This window comes from Rhinatrema bivittatum, chromosome 16 (genome assembly GCF_901001135.1).
Source record: "Rhinatrema bivittatum chromosome 16, aRhiBiv1.1, whole genome shotgun sequence".
In the NCBI taxonomy this organism is placed as follows: Eukaryota; Metazoa; Chordata; class Amphibia; order Gymnophiona; family Rhinatrematidae; genus Rhinatrema; species Rhinatrema bivittatum.
Genome location: NC_042630.1, coordinates 40,512,219 through 40,529,661, shown reverse-complemented (window position 1 = coordinate 40,529,661; position 17,443 = coordinate 40,512,219). Strand labels below are relative to the sequence as shown.

Genomic DNA, 17,443 nt, shown 5'->3' with positions numbered 1-17,443 from the left:
ACTACCAACTAGGATTGAATGGCATGGTCTGGGAAAACAAATAAGTGTGGGAGTAGCTTGCTTGTTGCGGCGTTACTACCCTGAACCAATACTTCATTTTGAATACATATACAGCGCAGCTCACTGCTTCAATGACAGGGGAATGAAGAAAAGAGGATTTATATTAAGACAACCAACAAGGACTAAATTGCACAGGCTGGGTAAACAAATAAGCGTGGGAGTAGCTTGCTTATTGCGGCGGGTACTATCCCTAACCAGTTAGGCTTGATACTTCACTTTTATGCAGCTCCAGCACTGCTCTCTACATCAATGGCAGGGGTGGAAGGAAAATTAGAACCAAAAAGTTACCAATAAGGGCTCGGACCTCAGCGGTCAGACTAACAGATAAGTATGAGAAAAATAACTGTTCGAGGACCGGAGACCAAGATGGCGGCGAGTGCGGTCGCTCTGTAAGACACTCTCGAACGAACTTGTACTTTACCAAGATGCCCGCTAAAAGGAAAGGCAAAATGCGGGTCTTTCCTGCTGATCCGCCGCAGCCTGATCCTCAGAAGCGGATTACAGAATATACGGCCGCGTTGATGGTGAAAGCTGGGGACGGGAACCTCGCTGCGGTAGCCGAAGAGGGAGCTTCGGCGCTGCCTGGGGAGGTCAGCTTGAGTCCCCCGGATCACCGACCCCCATCGGCACCTGGGCAACAGGCGGCTCTCCGACAGCAGACGCCTCGTGATGACATCACTCCCCCAATGGCGGGGGAACGCCGAGAGGGAGTAGAGTCGTCTATCCCGATGCTCTCCTTGAGTCTGCTGGGAACAGCAGCGTTGCCGGGTCAGGAAGATTGGGAGATTTCAATATCCCCAGTTTACCTGAACGAGGAGGCCAGGAGGCTGTCGGAGATTGCAACCAGGAGAATTCCAACACAGCCGAGGGAACAGGGAAGGGGTGAGTTTACTATTTCCCCCAAACCACCCACGGTAACATTGGATATATTGTGGGTTAATGGCCAGTATCGGACAATTTGTGAAGGAAGCTGATGTCAGATACAATAAAATGGATAATGATATGCAAAGCCTGAAACTTAAGACGGAGGAACAGAGAAAAGATCTGGGAAGCAGGATGAAAGAGGTGGAGAAAAAAACTCTACAAGTTCAAATGGTGGACGTTAAAATGATAAAAGATCTGGCATACCAGTCTAAAAGACTGGAAGCACTTGAGAACTTTAACAGACACTTGAACTTAAGATTCTTAAATTTTCCTAGTGCTTTAGGGGAAGAAGTACAAAGCACATTGAAAAGGTTTTTCCTAGAAATTTTGAAATTTGAAGAATCTAAATTGCCCATCATAAATAAAGCCTACTTCCTTACTAAAATCGAGAGGAGAATTGAGGGAGACCAACAGGCTATATTTGAGAATTTATCTCAATTTATTGAAAGTTCTGCTGTAGAGATATTGGGCAGGGGTACGTTATTAGTATCATTTGTCATTGAAAAAGATGTAAGCAACGTTATGAAAGCATTCTTTCAAAATTCTTCTGAAACTTTTTTTGGCCAATTGGTCAAGATTTTCCCTGATTTTTCTAGGCCCACCCAATTAAGGCGACAGGAATTTTTAAAATCGAGGCCGCAAGTAGTAGCATTAGGCTACATTTTCTTACTTAGATATCCTTGCAGATGTCTAATTAAAGGTAAAGGTGAAAATTTTGCATTTACTGTAATTGAACAGCTGAAATCTTTTTTGAATGCAAGAACGGTGTCCATAGCTCCACAATAAAGTCTGGTGATTAGTAACCATATAGTAACCATCAAACGTTAAGCCAGTTACTTATATATGGTTTCTTTAAAATTCTCCCCTATGTTTAACAGGTCTCGTTTCCATGTTTCTTTGGAGAACATATAATGATGCTACTTTGAATAATGTTTGAAAAAAATATTCCTAAAATTTGTATGTATCTCTTTATGTTTTTTCTTGAAAGTATAATTTATGTATACTTTTTGAAAATTATAATAAAGTGCAAATTAAAAAAAAAAAAAATAACTGTGAAAGCTTGCTGGGCAGACTGGATGGGCCGTATGGTCTTCTTCTGCCGTCACTTCTATGTTTCTATGTTTCTATGTATTTATATACCACTATATGCTGTGACCCAAAGCGGGTCACATAATAAAAGATACGTAATCTGAAATAACATAAAATGTACTGACGCAAACACACAAGACCCGACATAATCAAATATCGATGTCAAAATAAGGTGCCATGATAATGTAGGTCAATTAAAAGTCAAATCAAATAGAAGGCTTTTTAACATTGCTTTAAACGTTTTGCTGCAAATAATGAGACAAAATGCCTGTGGAAGCGAATTCCACAACTCAGGGGCTGCTGGGAGAAAGCACATTCTTGCATTTCAATTAATCAGGCTCATCAGACTGTTGGTACATCCAGAAGATGTCTTAAAAGTATCATAGGTTTCAAGCGGGGTTATAGACCCACAGAATAGTGTTCACCCATGGGAAAGATTTCATAGCCTAGAGATTATGAACTAGTACTGTCATTCTGTAAGAGACTCATGTACGGACAGGAAGCCAGTACAAGGGAGAAATGTGATCTCATATGGGAGAGCTATGATCACGCATGGAAAGCCCTGAAATCATCTTAGCTGTAGCATTCTATCATAGCTGCAATGCCCATAAAGAAGAGGTGGGAAGAACAATATACAGTGCATTACAGTGTCAGAGATGGCAGTATCAATGCTTGCACTTTTGGCACTATCGAAGCGTGGTATTTAAATAGAAACCAGAATGGATTGGATTGTAATATGAGAAGAAAAGGAAGGATTGGATTTATGTCCTTCATTGGGACTGGGGTGGGGGGAGCTGTAGTAAGAATGTGTGCTTCAGTGTTTCAGTAATGGAATAAAATGTGTGATGGAGGTCATGATTGAGATATATCAGCAGATCTGGGGAAGGGGAGCATCTTAGTACCCTGAATCCATAATGTGCTGCTGTACAGGGTTGAGGTACGTTGACAATATTTGGTGGTAGGTTTCTGTAGTGGAATAGGATTAGGTGCCAAAGTTTAGGGATAAGGTAAATTTGCATAGATTTGGTTGTTTTGCTTTTTCTCCATTTTAATATATAAGTGAATCATTACATTCTCAAATATTTGAATATTACTAAAATATGTTTACTTGCTCACAGATGGACACTTGGTTACTATCGACATCTCTTGGCCTTTTATTTTGCCATTCAAGAGATCAATCAAAATTTGGAGATATTACCCAACATCACTCTGGGCTTCCATATTGCAGACTCTTGCACTGATGCAAGTTTTTCACTATGTGGTATTCTGAATATTTTATCAGGGGAAAAGGACCAAGTTCCTGGCTTTAGCTGTCACCAGCAAGGCCAGGTTGCTGGTTTTATTGGAAGCTCCTTTTCTGTGACATCACTTGCAATTGCCAGACTTACAGGGATCTTTAGATATCCACAGGTACAGTATGCATCTATCTCCTTGTATAATCTCTGAATTTTGCAGCATCCTTGTCCTATCCTTGTTTTGATTACAAGGATGGAAGCAGATGGTTCCAGGGTATGGTAGCTTGCAATAATTTACCACCCATGTTTGAGACCATTATGAATCCTGGTGAAGCCCTCATAGGAAACTCACTTTTGTGAACACCAAAGTAAAGCATGCCTAAGATGATACAAGATATATCAAAGACTCAAAGCTTGACTTGGTAGAATTAGTCCACATGGACGAAACAAGAGTTGGCATTGTCAGTCAACATTGTGAGCTAAGGACTTACTTATTCCTTTTATGATTATTATTATAGACATAGAACTGGAAAAAAGTCTTGAAAATCATACATAAAGTTAGTTACAAATATAGGAAATAATCCATTACTTTTACCTCAAGCAGATTACTGTTTTATAAGAATATTAGCATAACACTGGCTCAAAAACGCCCAATCCCTTACAAAAAAACCATATATAGTAAATGACTATCTTCTGGACTCACAACCGGACATCTGTGCTATTACAGAAACCTGGCTGAAACTTACAGACATAGCTCTAATCAATCAACTACCCCTTCATCTCTACGATATTTTCTCAATTCCTAGACTTAAAAAAAGAGGGGGGGGGGACTTTGCTTAGCAGCTAAAAAAAGAGCTAAGACTAACCCTTCAGAACACTAAACATACTTCCAGACTGGAATTCGCTCTATTTATCTCTAAACAGCTACAAATCTGTTTACTTTACGCTCCACCCGGCCTTCTAGACTCAGATCCTTCTCCGCTCATTGCCAAACATATCAAAAACGACACCCCAGCCATCATCATGGGAGACTTCAACCTCCACATCGACGTGACCCCCCCACTCCTCCAACTGTGAAGCCTTGCTATTTTCCTTCAAGACCATGGGCTTCACACAAATCGTTAATAGTCCCACGCACAAAGCTGGGCATACCTTGGACCTCATATTCATAAATTCAGGCCTCACCCCTACTTCCCGGCCTCATTGCTCCCCTATCCCATGGTCAGACCATCTAATGATCACAACTGACCTCTGTATCAAGGACAACCCAGTCACACCAGTCTCCAAAACCACAATCCACTACAGGAACTCCTGCTCCATGGATGACCTCACCTCCCATCTATCAACGGAACTTACCAACCTTGATCTTTCTGACGCAGAGGCAGCCCTCACTTCGTGGCACAATATCACAAACAAGGTGGTAGAAAAATATGCCCCTTAAAAACAAAAGAGCTACACCCTTCCATTAAAAACAAAAAACCTTGGTTCACACAAGAACTTAAAAACATCAGTCTAGAACTGAGACACAAAGAACACTCATGGCGAAAGAGACCCTACAATGCTACATTAATCGAATATAAAACCTTCATGCACAGCTACAGAAACATCATCCTTCGCACAAAAAGAGATTTCTATGCCCGCAAAATTCACAATTTTTCCTTTGATGCCAAAGCTTTGTTCTCTTATGTCTCAGAACTCACGAAACCCACTTCTTCAGTCATCCCAGACAATCAAGCCCAATTCAGGTGCTCAGAACTTGCACAAATCTTCAAAAATAAAATCCACAATCTAATAGCTCCACTGGCAGCCTCAAATACAGAACCTTCGTCACACTACACTCCCTCCGTTAGCCAGAAATTAAACCTAGAATCCTTCGAACCCACCACCTCGCTCGAAATTGAATCTATTCTCAAAAAGATGAAACCTCCACGCACCCATTGGACTCCATTCCATCCAAACTACTGCTTATCATCCCAAACACCATCGCTAAGCCACTAGCAGAGATCATCAATTGCTCACTAGCTCAAGGATTAGTAGCGGACTTGCTGAAACTAGCCACCTTCAAACCTCTTCTCAAGAAACCCAACCTGAACCCCTGACCCAGCCAATTTTCGCCCCATCGCTAACCTACCATTTGTCGCCAAACTCATGGAGAAGATAGTTAACAAACAACTCTCGGAATATCTAGAGGAACATAAAATTCTAACACCTGCCCAATTCGGATTCCGCAAATCTCTCAATACGGAATCCCTTCTAATCTCGCTGACAGAGTCCTCACAGGCCTTGAGAAAAAGACCCCCTACCTTCTGGCACTTCTTGATATATCTGCAGCATTCGACATGGTGAAGCACTCCATCCTCATCAATCGGCTCTTAGACATAGGTATTTCAGGAACAGCCCTTGACTGGTTCAAGTCATTCCTTGACAATAGGAGCTTCAAGGTTAGAATAAGCAATAAAGATTCTCACCCGGTCAAGTCCACACTTGGAGTCCCTCAAGGATCCCCTCTCTCCCCCACCTTATTTAACATCTATCTTCTCCCCCTATGTCAACTTCTCACAAGTCTAAAGGTTACGCACTTCATCTACTCCGATGACGTCCAGATTCTGATACCAGTCACAGAATCAATCTCCAACACCCTCAATTTCTGGAATAATTGTCTAGAGTCCATAAATACCCTCCTCACCAGCCTTAACTTAGTACTCAATACTTCAAAACTGAACTTATGTTTATCACTCAGGATGACAATGCGCAGGCTATCAACAACCTCATTACACCCGAAACGACACCCCCCCCCACACACACACACACACACACACACACACACACGTAAGAGACCTCGGCGTAATTATAGACAACAGGCTAAACCTAAAAAAATTTGTCAATAATACAACAAAAGAATGTTTTTATAAACTTCACATATTAAAAAAGCTGAAACCTCTCCTTCATTTTCAGGACTTTCGAACAGTTCTCCAAGCAATTTTATTCTCAAAAATAGATTACTGCAACTCCCTGCTAATCGGCCTTCCCGCTATCACCACCAAACCACTACAAATGTTACAGAACTCTGCGGCCAGGATCTTAACCAATTCCAGCAGAGGAAAACACATCACACCAATCCTTAAGAACCTACATTGGCTCCCCATTAAATCCAGAATTTTGTACAAAGTTCTTACCAAGACCTTTCACTCCCAAACCTCGCTAGAACTAAACTGCCCCCTTCGTCATCGCTCATCATCCAGACTGATCAGAACCAGTTATTTAGGCACACTCTATGCACCTCCAGCCAAGTCATTGCTCAAGAAATGTAAATTCTCGACCGCCGGTCCCACTGATTGGAACGCCCTCCCCATGGACCTTCGACTAGAACCTTGTAGGCAAACGTTTAAGAAAAAGCTTAAGACTTGGCTTTTCACAAAAGCCTTCACTTAAAGGCTTCAATAACCCCAACACCTCAGCTTTGACTGGCCGTTCTTTTTTCTCTTTTCTCTCATTCATTACCTTTTCCTGTGCTGGTCTACTCCCTGACCACTGTCCAGGGTTAGAAAAATCTCTGGGGCAAATGCCCTTTGGTTCATCCATTTTTTGGGTATATGCTTATGCGTATGTGCTCACATTTTTCATACAATTGTGTTCAATACATTTGATATAATACTTAGTTTTGGTTTATCTTGAATTCTTTTTTTTTTAATTATTTATTTATCATTTTATAAATACAATATATCGCAGATATTGCATTTAAAGAAAAATCATGAGATGACAGTCACAGAAAATTTACAAAGGAAAAACTATCAATATAATAAGTAAATCTACTTATTTTAACTGACTTCATTTCATACATTATCAATCAATAGGAGAGATGCTAAGAATTGTCCATGAAATTAAATGGGAGAAACAGAAACAATCTACCTTATAAATGGCCTGTGACCGACGGCCCGCAAATGCGCAGTAGAGCACAGCTCTACTGCGCATGTGCGGGCAAGGACGTTGGTCAGAAAAAAAAAATGGCGGTGGGGCCGCAGGAGCGGGAGGAGAAGCAGCGGCGCCGCTACCTTCTCCTCCCCAGATCTGCCGGCAGATCTCGGGGGGGGGGGGGTGTCACTCCCGCGCCCCCCCCCCCCCCCGAGATCTGCCGGCAGGAGCGGGAGGAGAAGTAGCACCGCTACTTCTCCTCCCCAGATCTGCCGGCAGATCTGGGGAGGGGGGGGGCGCGGGAGTGACACCCCCCCCCCCCGAGATCTGCCGGCAGATCTGGGGAGGAGAAGTAGCGGCACCGGCAGGAGCGGGAGGAGAAGTAGCACCGCTACTTCTCCTCCCCAGATCTGCCGGCAGATCTCGGGGGGGGGGGGGTCACTCCCGCGCCCCCCCCCCCCCCGAGATCTGCCGGCAGGAGCGGGAGGAGAAGTAGCGGCACCGCGCGCGCTCGGTGCCGCTACTTCTCCCCAGATCTGCCGGCAGATCTCGGGGGGGTCACTGCCGCGCGCGCGGGAGTGACCCCCCCCCCCCCCCGAGATCTGCCGGCAGGAGCGGGAGGAGTTAATGGAGCCGGGTGAGGGTTGCGGGAAGTCGCGCTTACGGCGCCGGGAGGAAATGGAGGTGGTGAAGGGAGGGACTGAGTGCGTGGGAGGGAGGGAGAGGGGGACTGAGTGAGTGGGAGGGAGGGAGAGGGGGGGACTGAGTGGGAGGGGCGAGGGGGGACTGAGTGAGAGGAGAGGGAGGGTGGGGAGGAGTGGGGGAGGGGGGGTGGGGGAAGAGTGAGGGGAGAGAGAATGAGGGGGAGGTGAGAGACAGAGGGATGTAGCCCGTTTTAACGGGCTTTACGGCTTGTACTACATATAATTCAGACACTCATGTGGCAAATCCTATCACTTCTTCTCTGTTCCATTACTGGATAATGGGAGATGATGTAGGCAGTTTTCTCTGCTCTACGATAGCCTTTAATTGCTCAGGATTGAAAAAAATAAAAGATTCCTCTTCTTTAGCAATAAGACATTTGCATGGAAAATGCAATCTAAAGGAGAATCCCATAGAGATCAATTCCTGACGGAAGGCTAAAAAGGCCTTCCTTCTTTGCTGTGTTACCACAGCTAGATCAGGAAAAATCTTAATTGGTTTCTCCAAATATGAAATGGGGAATCTATTAAAATATTTCTTCATAATTAAATTCAAATCCTTAATTGAAAAAAGGGTCACCAATAGTGTTCCCCAATCAATGACATTTGCACCAGAATCCTCAAGAAAATTGGTCAAATTACCCTGAAACATTTCTTCAGATGTACTTCTTAATCTATACTTAGGAAGAAAATAACAATTACTGACTATGGGTGATTCACCAGGGGCAAATCCAAGCACTTCTTGAAAAAATTTCATAAGGGTGACCTGAGAGTTCTCTACGGTCACTCTAGGAAAATTTAATATACGTATATTTAGGCGCTTGGAATTGTTCTCCAGCATCTCAATCCTCCTAGCCATTTGATCACTATCCTTAATGACAGCCATTTTAAAATCTTGTGTTTTAACTATGTTTTCTTCTAAACATTTAATTTTCTCATTAACCTCTTTAATATGTGATTGCATTTGTGTGGATTCTTGCAGATGCTAGTATTTAATAGATCTAATTTCCCTTCTAACTCTTTTACGTTAACAGATAATCCTGCCGTCAACTCCCATATTGTCTCCAGAGTTATGTGTTCAGGACATACAGGCATATTTACTCTTCCACCACTACTTAAAGTAGTAGTGTCGAGATCAGGCCTAGTCTCCACAGAGAGTGGTAAAAGGGGTCGTATATCCCCTATACCTGATCCGTGGGAACTGCTGTCTAATAGGACTGCTTCCGTTGCCTGTGGGACTATTCTCTGAACTGGAGATAGTCCCTCATTGGGGCTTAGAGACGCCTCCTCTGTAGAGACAGGTTGACCTCCCAAACTCCCTGTCTCATCAGGCTCCTTGGCTCTCCTAATCTCATGTATAGGTGAGGCCATAAAATTGGTGATAGTCTGCTGTATGGGGGACGCAAAAGAAGAGGGCAGAGAGGGAAAAACCCTGACTTTTCCTTTTCTTTTTGCTGGCATGTTGTTACCCCCAAAAGTAGATTCACCCGGACTCTAAAATGCCACAAAATATCAATGAACAATTCCAAGCAGGATAGAGATATTGAAATTACCTTATCAAAATATCATTAAGGCATTTTGGCAGATAGTCCCACAACCCCCGGCAAGGTCCGGCGAAGTCCGGCAAAGTCCATTGAAATGCACGCGCCACTTAAGCGCGCGCGGCTTCAGCGGCGTGCCGGCTCTGCGGAGCGCCACAAGCAGGCCGCTTTTGTAGGCCGCTTCCAGGTCCTCGTCCAGGGTCCGCCCTCCAGGTCACGTGACTCCGCCTCCGTCGGGGCATCGCTTGCCCCCGGTCACAGCTGCTGGATGTTACCTCAGGTCAGCGGCTGGAAGCTTTGCTGGTAACCAGATTTTCCTCGCTCCTCTCTCTCGACTCTGGGAAAAAGCAGGCCACTTTTGTAGGCCGCTTCCGGGTCCTCGTCCAGGGTCCACCCTCCGGGTCACGTGACTCCGCCTCCGTCGGGGCTTCGCTTGCCCCCGGTCACAGCTGCTGGATGTTACCTCAGGTCAGCGGCTGGAAGCTTTGCTGGTAACCAGATTTTCCTCGCTCCTCTCTCTCGACTCTGGGAAAAAGCAGGCCGCTTTTGTAGGCCGCTTCCGGGTCCTCGTCCAGGGTCCGCCCTCCGTGTCACGTGACTCCGCCTCCGTCGGGGCTTCGCTTGCCCCCGGTCACAGCTGCTGGATGTTACCTCAGGTCAGCGGCTGAAAGCTTTGCTGGTAACCAGATTTTCCTCGCTCCTCTCTCTCGACTCTGGGGAAAAAGCAGGCCGCTTTTGTAGGCCGCTTCCGGGTCCTCGTCCAGGGTCCGCCCTCCGGGTCATGTGACTCCGCCTCCGTTGGGGCTTCACTTGCCCCCGGTCACAGCTGCTGGATGTTACCTCAGCTCAGCAGCTGGAAGCTTTGCTGGTAACCAGATTTTCCTCGCTCCTCTCTCTCCATCTTTAATTCTTACTACGCACACCCTGTTATATGTAACACACATGTTAATATGCTGGATGTAATTCTAAGTTTCTGGTTTATCTATAATTCTTATTACGTACGCCCTGTTATATGTACCACACTTGTTCGATGTAATTTCTAACTTTAGTTCCATGTAAACCGATGCGATATGTACTATTACATGAACATCGGTATATAAAAGCCTTAAAATAAATAAATAAATAAAAAGAAATAGACTAGAAAAATATACAGAGAATGTTTTACTTCTTTGCTCAGAAATTATCTATGAAATATCCTGGCATGACTGCAGAAGTTACCAGCTCTCACCTTTCAGTGCAGGCTGAGGTAGTCCTTGTTTTACCCCTCATCATATATGGAATTATATCCCCAATATTGTCTAGGAAATAAGTAGTCTATGTGCCACAATAGTCAGCTGGGATACCTCTCTATTTGACTATCTTATTATATTTGTGAGTAGCTTTTGGGGCCTATGTCTTCATATGTTGCAAGAATTTTAATTATTTGGAGGTCCATATTCAGGAAGACAAATGGACAGGTTAATATCCTGCTCATATTAGCTGGATAAGATGTCCTGGATATTCAGTTGGATAAACATCCCACCAAATATCCTCGCCTAAACTTATCTGGCTACATGTAAACAGATAACTGAAAAATCTAACCCGCTGTGCTTATGGGACCGGATAACTTACTATTTAACCTTATTTCATCAAAGATATCCAGTTAAGTAGCACTGTGCAGGATAAAAAATGTAAAGGGGGATTGTGTCCTAATTCTCTCCCCCAACCCAGCCAATATGTTTCACATAGCAGTCAAAGGGTGCCCCTCACCCACCCCTTTTAATACAAAAATTCCAGACAGGTCCACCAAAGATACCCCATCCCCACAGCATTGAGGTGTAGTGGTTCTTTCCCCTTCCCCCTGCACAGACTGGAGCAAGGGCAGGAGAATGGACAGGATTGGGTCTGGGCCTGGAGGACACTCAAGGTCCTTTTGCTTGCTAGCAATCTTCATGTTTAGATAACAGGATGAGGGAAGAGCGTTTAGGGGGTAGAGGCCAGGGAAGTCCTCACTATACATCAACAATTCTTTAGTGGACTTGGAGGGTTCAGGGATGGGAATCACTGTACTCCAGTGATGGTATATTTTAAGTAGAAGATTTGGGAGGGATGGGTCACACCTGTGAAAAAAAATCATGCCTTACTGTAATCCAGTTACTTGAAAATTGAGTAAAGTAGCCAGATTACATAGAAACATAGAAATGACGGCAGAAGAAGACCAAACGGTCCATCCAGTCTGCCCAGCAAGCTTTTAAATAATTTTTTTGGTTCTATTTCCCTTCCACCCCCGCCATCGTAGATAGCAGTGCTGGAGCTGGATCTAAGTGAACTATCCAGCTAATTGGTTTGCGGTAGTAACTGCCGTAATAAGCAAGCAACTTCCACGCTTGTTTAGCCAGCCTGTGCAATTCAGTCTTTCTTGGTTGTTTGAATATAAATCTTCTTTTCTGCATTGCCCCTGCCGTTGAAGCAGTGAGCTGCGCTGGATATGTATTCTAAGTGAAGTATCAGGTTTGATTTGGGGTAGTAACCACCGTAACAAGCAAGCTACACCCATGCTTATTTGTTTTACCCAGACTCCCCCCTTTGAATACAGTTCTTTCGGATTTCCACACCCCATATGCATGACTCTGCACTTCTTGGCATTGAATCTCAGCAGCCATATCTTCGACCACTCTTCCAGTTTCCTTAAATCTCGTCTCATTCTCTCCACTCCTTCCGGCGTGTCCACTCTTTGCAGATCTTAGTGTCATCCACAAAAAGACAAATCTTACCTTCTATCCCATCCTCAATGTCGCTCACAAAGATATTGAAAAGGACTGGTCCCAACTCAGACCCTTGCGGCACTCTGCTCAACACCGCTCTCTCTTCAGAGTAAGTTCCATTTACATCACACATTGTCTTCTGTCCATCAACCAGTTTGCAATCCAGGCCACCACCTTGGCACTCACTCCTAAGCTTCTTATTTTATTCACTAGTCTCCTGTGCGGTACCGTATCAAACGATTTGCTGAAGTCCAAGTAGATGATATCGAGTGTTCTTCCTTGCTCCAATTCCTTGGTTACCCAGTCAAAAAAGTCAAAAAGATTTGTCTGACAGGATCTTCCCCTGGTGAATCCATGCTGCCTCTGGTCCAGCAATTCTTCTGACTGTAGAAAGTTCACTATTCCTTCTTTTAACAGCGACTCCATTACTTTTCCCACCACCGAGGTGAGGCTAACCAGTCTGTAGTTACCAGCCTCTTCTCTGTTTCCACTCTTGTGAAGCAGGATCACCACCGTTTTTCTCCAATCACTTGGCACCACTCCTGTTTCTAAGGATCTATTGAACAGGTCACACAGCGGTCCCGCCAGCACATCTCTGAGCTCCCTCAGTATGCTGGGATGAACCTCATCAGGCCCCATGGCTTTGTCCACTTTCAGTTTCCCCAGCTCTTCCCATACATTCTCTACTATAAATAGAGTTAAATCGACTCCATTCCCCTCCAGTTTCTTGTTAACTAGTGATGGTCCTTCTCCAGGGTCTTCTTTAGTGAACACAGAACTGAAGTATTAATTTAATATTTTTGCCATTTCTTCGTCTCTCTCCACACATTGATCCTTTTCACCTTTCAATTTCACTATACCACTTTGAACTTTTCTCCTTTCACTGATGTATCTGAAAAATGTTTTGTCACCTCTCTTTACTTCTTTGGCAATCCTTTCTTCCGCTTGACTTTTTGCCTTTTTGATTACTTTCTTTGTCTCCCTCAGTTCTACCAGATATTCTTCTTTGTGCCCCTCCCTTTGGGATCCTTTATATTTCTTGAATGCTGTTCTTTTAGCCTTTATTTTGTCAGCCACCTCCTTGTAGAATCAGATAGGTTTCATTTTTCTTTTGCTTTTCTTTACTTTTCTAACATGTAGATTAGTTGCCTTAGTAATTGCTCCTTTTAGTTTGGTCCACTATTGTTCCACATCTCTCTCGTTCTCCCAGTCTACTAGTTCTTCCTCCAGGTACTTCCCCATTTCATCAAAGTCCGTGTTTTTGATCTGCAAAACTCGGGTCTTCGTGCTTCTTCACCGTATCCTTTGTGTGATATGAAACCATACTGTTTGATGATCACTGGTGCTGAAGTGGGCACCCACCTGGACATCAGAGACATTATCTCCATTAGTGAGCACTAAATCGAGTATAGCTCCCTCTCTTGTGGGTTCCATTACCATTTTTATGAACAAAGCTCCTTGCAGAGTATCCACTATTTCTCTACTATTTTTAGATTCTGCAGATTGGATTCTCTAGTCTACATCCAGCAAATTAAAGTCTCCAATAATCACCACTTCTCCCTTCTTTACCATCTTTTGGATGTCTTCAACCAGATCTCTGTCAAGTTCTTCCTTTTGGTTTGGAGGCCTGTAAACCACTCCAATAAAAATGGATGTCCCTTCTTTTGTTAGGTTGGCCCATAGTGCTTCTTCATTGCCACATCTTCCTTGCAGCTCAGATGCTTGGATATTGTTGCTGATATAAAGAGCCATTCCTCCCCCTTTCCTATCCTCTCTGTCCTTCCTTAACAAGTTAAAGCCCGGTATTGCCGTATCCCAATCGTGAGATTCCGTGAACCATGTCTCCGTGACAGCAACAATGTCCAAGTCTGCCTCTACCATTAGGGCTTGCAGATCTGGGATTTTATTAACATAAGAACATAAGAACATGCCATACTGGGTCAGACCAAGGGTCCATCAAGCCCAGCATCCTGTCTCCAACAGTGGTCAATCCAGGCCATAAGAACCTGGCAATTACCTAAAAACTAAGTCTATTCCATGTTACCATTGCTAAAGTCAGTGGCTATTCTCTAAGTGAACTTAATTAATAGCAGGTAATGAACTTCTCCTCCAAGAACTTACCCAATCCTTTTTTAAACACAGCTATACTAATTTCACTAACCACGTCCTCTGGCAACAATTTCCAAAGTTTAATTGTGCGTTGAGTGAAGAAGAACTTTCTCCGATTAGTTTTAAATGTGCCACATGCTAACTTCATGGAGTGCCCCCTAGTCTTTCTATTATCCGAAAGAGTAAATAACCGATTCACATGCCCAAACTACGTGCATTTGTACACATAGCTTTCCAGCTTTCCTCGTTCAGGTTACTGCTGTTCCTGGACTCCTTTTGTGACTTTACTTGAGTTTTGTTATCCACTTCTCACTTTCCCTTTGCATTTGTGCAAGGGAAAAGATTAGTGCCTTTGAAGACAGATTCATCCAGTACAATGAGCTTTTTCCTTTGGTTATTGATCTGGAATTCCGGTATGCATTGGGTTTCTTCTTTCTTTTCAGTTAACACTTCAATCTTTTTTTCAAGAACTTCTTCAGTATTTAATACAGAGAAGGCTTTTTGTACTTGTTGCACTTGATACAGTGTATGTCTCTGCATCAGAGGTTCAATTCTATCAGAGCCCTCTGTAATCTTGTTGTTTACTGAGTTCCTTAATGCCTTGTGTAAATGGGGGGGGGGGGGGGGTAGACTTGAGGGTTGCACAGCTGTCAAGAACAGATGCCTGTGGGTCACAGGTCTTACCCTGCCTGAACCCAATGTAAATCTCTTTATCCTTGACTTTTGGTTTTTCTGTGGTAATGGGGAATTAATTCCTGAATATTGTAAAGAGGATGAACCTTTCTTCATTGAAGCTAATTGAGCTTTAACTTCAGCTAGCTCCTTTTTCAAGGAAGAGAGTTCTGAACAAATGGGGCAAGCCCTATGTTTCCAGATGATTTCCCTCAGAATAAAGACTCCACAATAGTTACATTGGATAGTCCTCATTTTGGTAATTTGATGGTTAACACCTAGGAAAATACCAATTTACAAATTTATCTTGTTGCCAATTATGAATTTAGGCAGCTATATCAGACAAACAACCCAGGGGTGGCAGGGAATAGAACAGTTAACCTTTGGTCCCAGATGTTCTCAGGATTCTGTATCTGCAATTGAGTTTAATAAGACCCTCCCCCTGATTGGCTTACTAAGTTTAACTAAGTTAAACCTTTACTTAGCTGGACACAAGAATTTTTAGTGCTCCCTGGCTCCACACTGTGCACTGTCCACAATGGATCTCCTGCTTCTCAAAGTTTACCTTCCCCAATCTCTGAGACAGCCAAACCCAATCCAGGTAGAATATGACACTTCTAGAAGTTTGTTTTGTGACCCAAGTTTTGCAGTTCAAAAAAACATACTTTGATGAAATGGAGAAGTACCTGGAGGAAGAACTAGTTGGCTGGGAGAACGAGAGAGATGTGGAACAACAGTGGACCAAACTAAAAGGAGCAATTACGAAGGCAATATATCTATATGTTAGAAAAGTAAAGAAAAGCATAAGAAAAATGAAACCTATCTAGTTGTCAAAGGAGGTGGCTGACAAAATAAAATCTAAAAGAACAGCATTCAAGAAATATAAAGAATCCCCAAGGGAGGATCACAAAGAAGAATATCTGGTAGAACTGAGGGAGACAAAGAAAGTAATCAAGACAGCAAAAAATCAAGCAGAAGAAACGATTGCCAAAGAGGTAAAGAGAGGTGACAAAACATTTTTCAGATACATCAGTGAAAGGAGAAAAGTCCAAAGTGGTATAGTGAAATTGAAAGATGAAAAGGATCAATGTGTGGAGAAAGACCAAGAAATGGCAGAAACATTAAACAAATACTTCAGTTCGGTGTTCACTAAAGAGGACCCTGGAGAAGGACCATTGCCAGTTAACAAGAAACTGGAGGGGAATGGAGTAGATTTAACTCTATTTACAGTAGAGAATGTATGGGAAGAGCTGGGGAAACTGAAAGTGGACAAAGCCATGGGGCCTGATGAGGTTCATCCCAGGATACTGAGAGAGCTCAGAGATGTGCTGGCAGGTCCACTGTGTGATCTGTTCAATAGATCCCTAGATAGGGGAGTGGTACCAAGAGATTGGAGAAGAGCGGTGGTGGTCCCGCTTCACAAGGGTGGGACCAGAGAAGAGGCTGGTAACTACAGACAGGACAGCCTCACCTTGGTGGTGGGAAAAGTAATGAAGTCACTGTTGAAAGAAAGAACAGTAAACTATCTACAGTCAGAAGAATTGCTGGACCAGAGGCAGCATGGATTCACCAGGGGAAGATCCTGTCAGACAAATCTTTTTGACTTTTTTGACTGGGTAACCAAGGAATTGGATCAAGGAAGAGCGCTCGATGTCATCTACTTGGATTTCAGCAAGGCTTTTGATACGGTCCCGCACAGGAGACTGGTGAATAAAGTGTGAAGCTTAGGAGTGAGTGCCAAGGCGGTGGCCTGGATTGCAAACTGGCTGACGGACAGAAAACAATGTGTGATGTAAATGAAACTTACTCTGAAGAGAGAGCGGTGTTAAGTGGAGTGCCACAGGGATTGGTGTTGGGACCGGTCCTGTTCAATATCTTTGTGAGCGACATTGAGGATGGGATGGAAGGTAAGGTTTGTCTTTTTGCGGATGGCACTAAGATCTGCAACCGAGTGGACACGCCGGAAGGAGTAGAGAGAATGAGACGAGATTTAAGGAAGCTAGAAGAGTGGTCAAAGATATGGCAGCTGAGATTCAATGCCAAGAAGTGCAGAGTCATGCATAAGGGTTGTGGAAATCCAAAAGATCTGTATTCAATGGGGGGAGAAGGGCTGATACGTACGGAGCAGGAGAGAGACCTTGGGGTGATATTCTCTAATGACCTGAAGTCGACGAAACAATGTGACAAGGCGATAGCTAAAGCCAGAATAATTCTGGGCTGCATAGAGAGAGGAATATCTAGTAGGAAAAAGAAAGTGATAATCCCCTTATGCAGGTCCTTGCTGAGGCCTCACCTGGAGTACTGTGTTCAGTTATGGAGACCGTATCTCAGAAGGGACAGAGACAGGATGGAGGCGGTCCAGAGAAGGGCGACCAAAAAGGTGGAGGGTCTTCATCGAATGACTTATGAGGATAGATTGAAGAATCTAAATATGTACACCCTGGAGGAAAGGAAGA

At 43.8% G+C, this 17,443-nt stretch overlaps 1 protein-coding gene across 1 annotated transcript in view; it reads left to right on the top strand.

The window, feature by feature from the left end:
- The first annotated feature begins 1,050 nt into the window (after positions 1-1,050).
- The window catches only part of LOC115077494 (vomeronasal type-2 receptor 26-like), a 55,719-nt gene continuing 39,326 nt past the window's right edge, over positions 1,051-17,443 (top strand). Inside the window, exons 1-3 of the mRNA XM_029579784.1 lie at positions 1,051-1,459; positions 3,004-3,010; positions 3,192-3,483. Coding sequence (XP_029435644.1) covers positions 1,051-1,459; positions 3,004-3,010; positions 3,192-3,483 — 708 coding nt within the window. The remainder of the gene's footprint in view (positions 1,460-3,003; positions 3,011-3,191; positions 3,484-17,443) is intronic.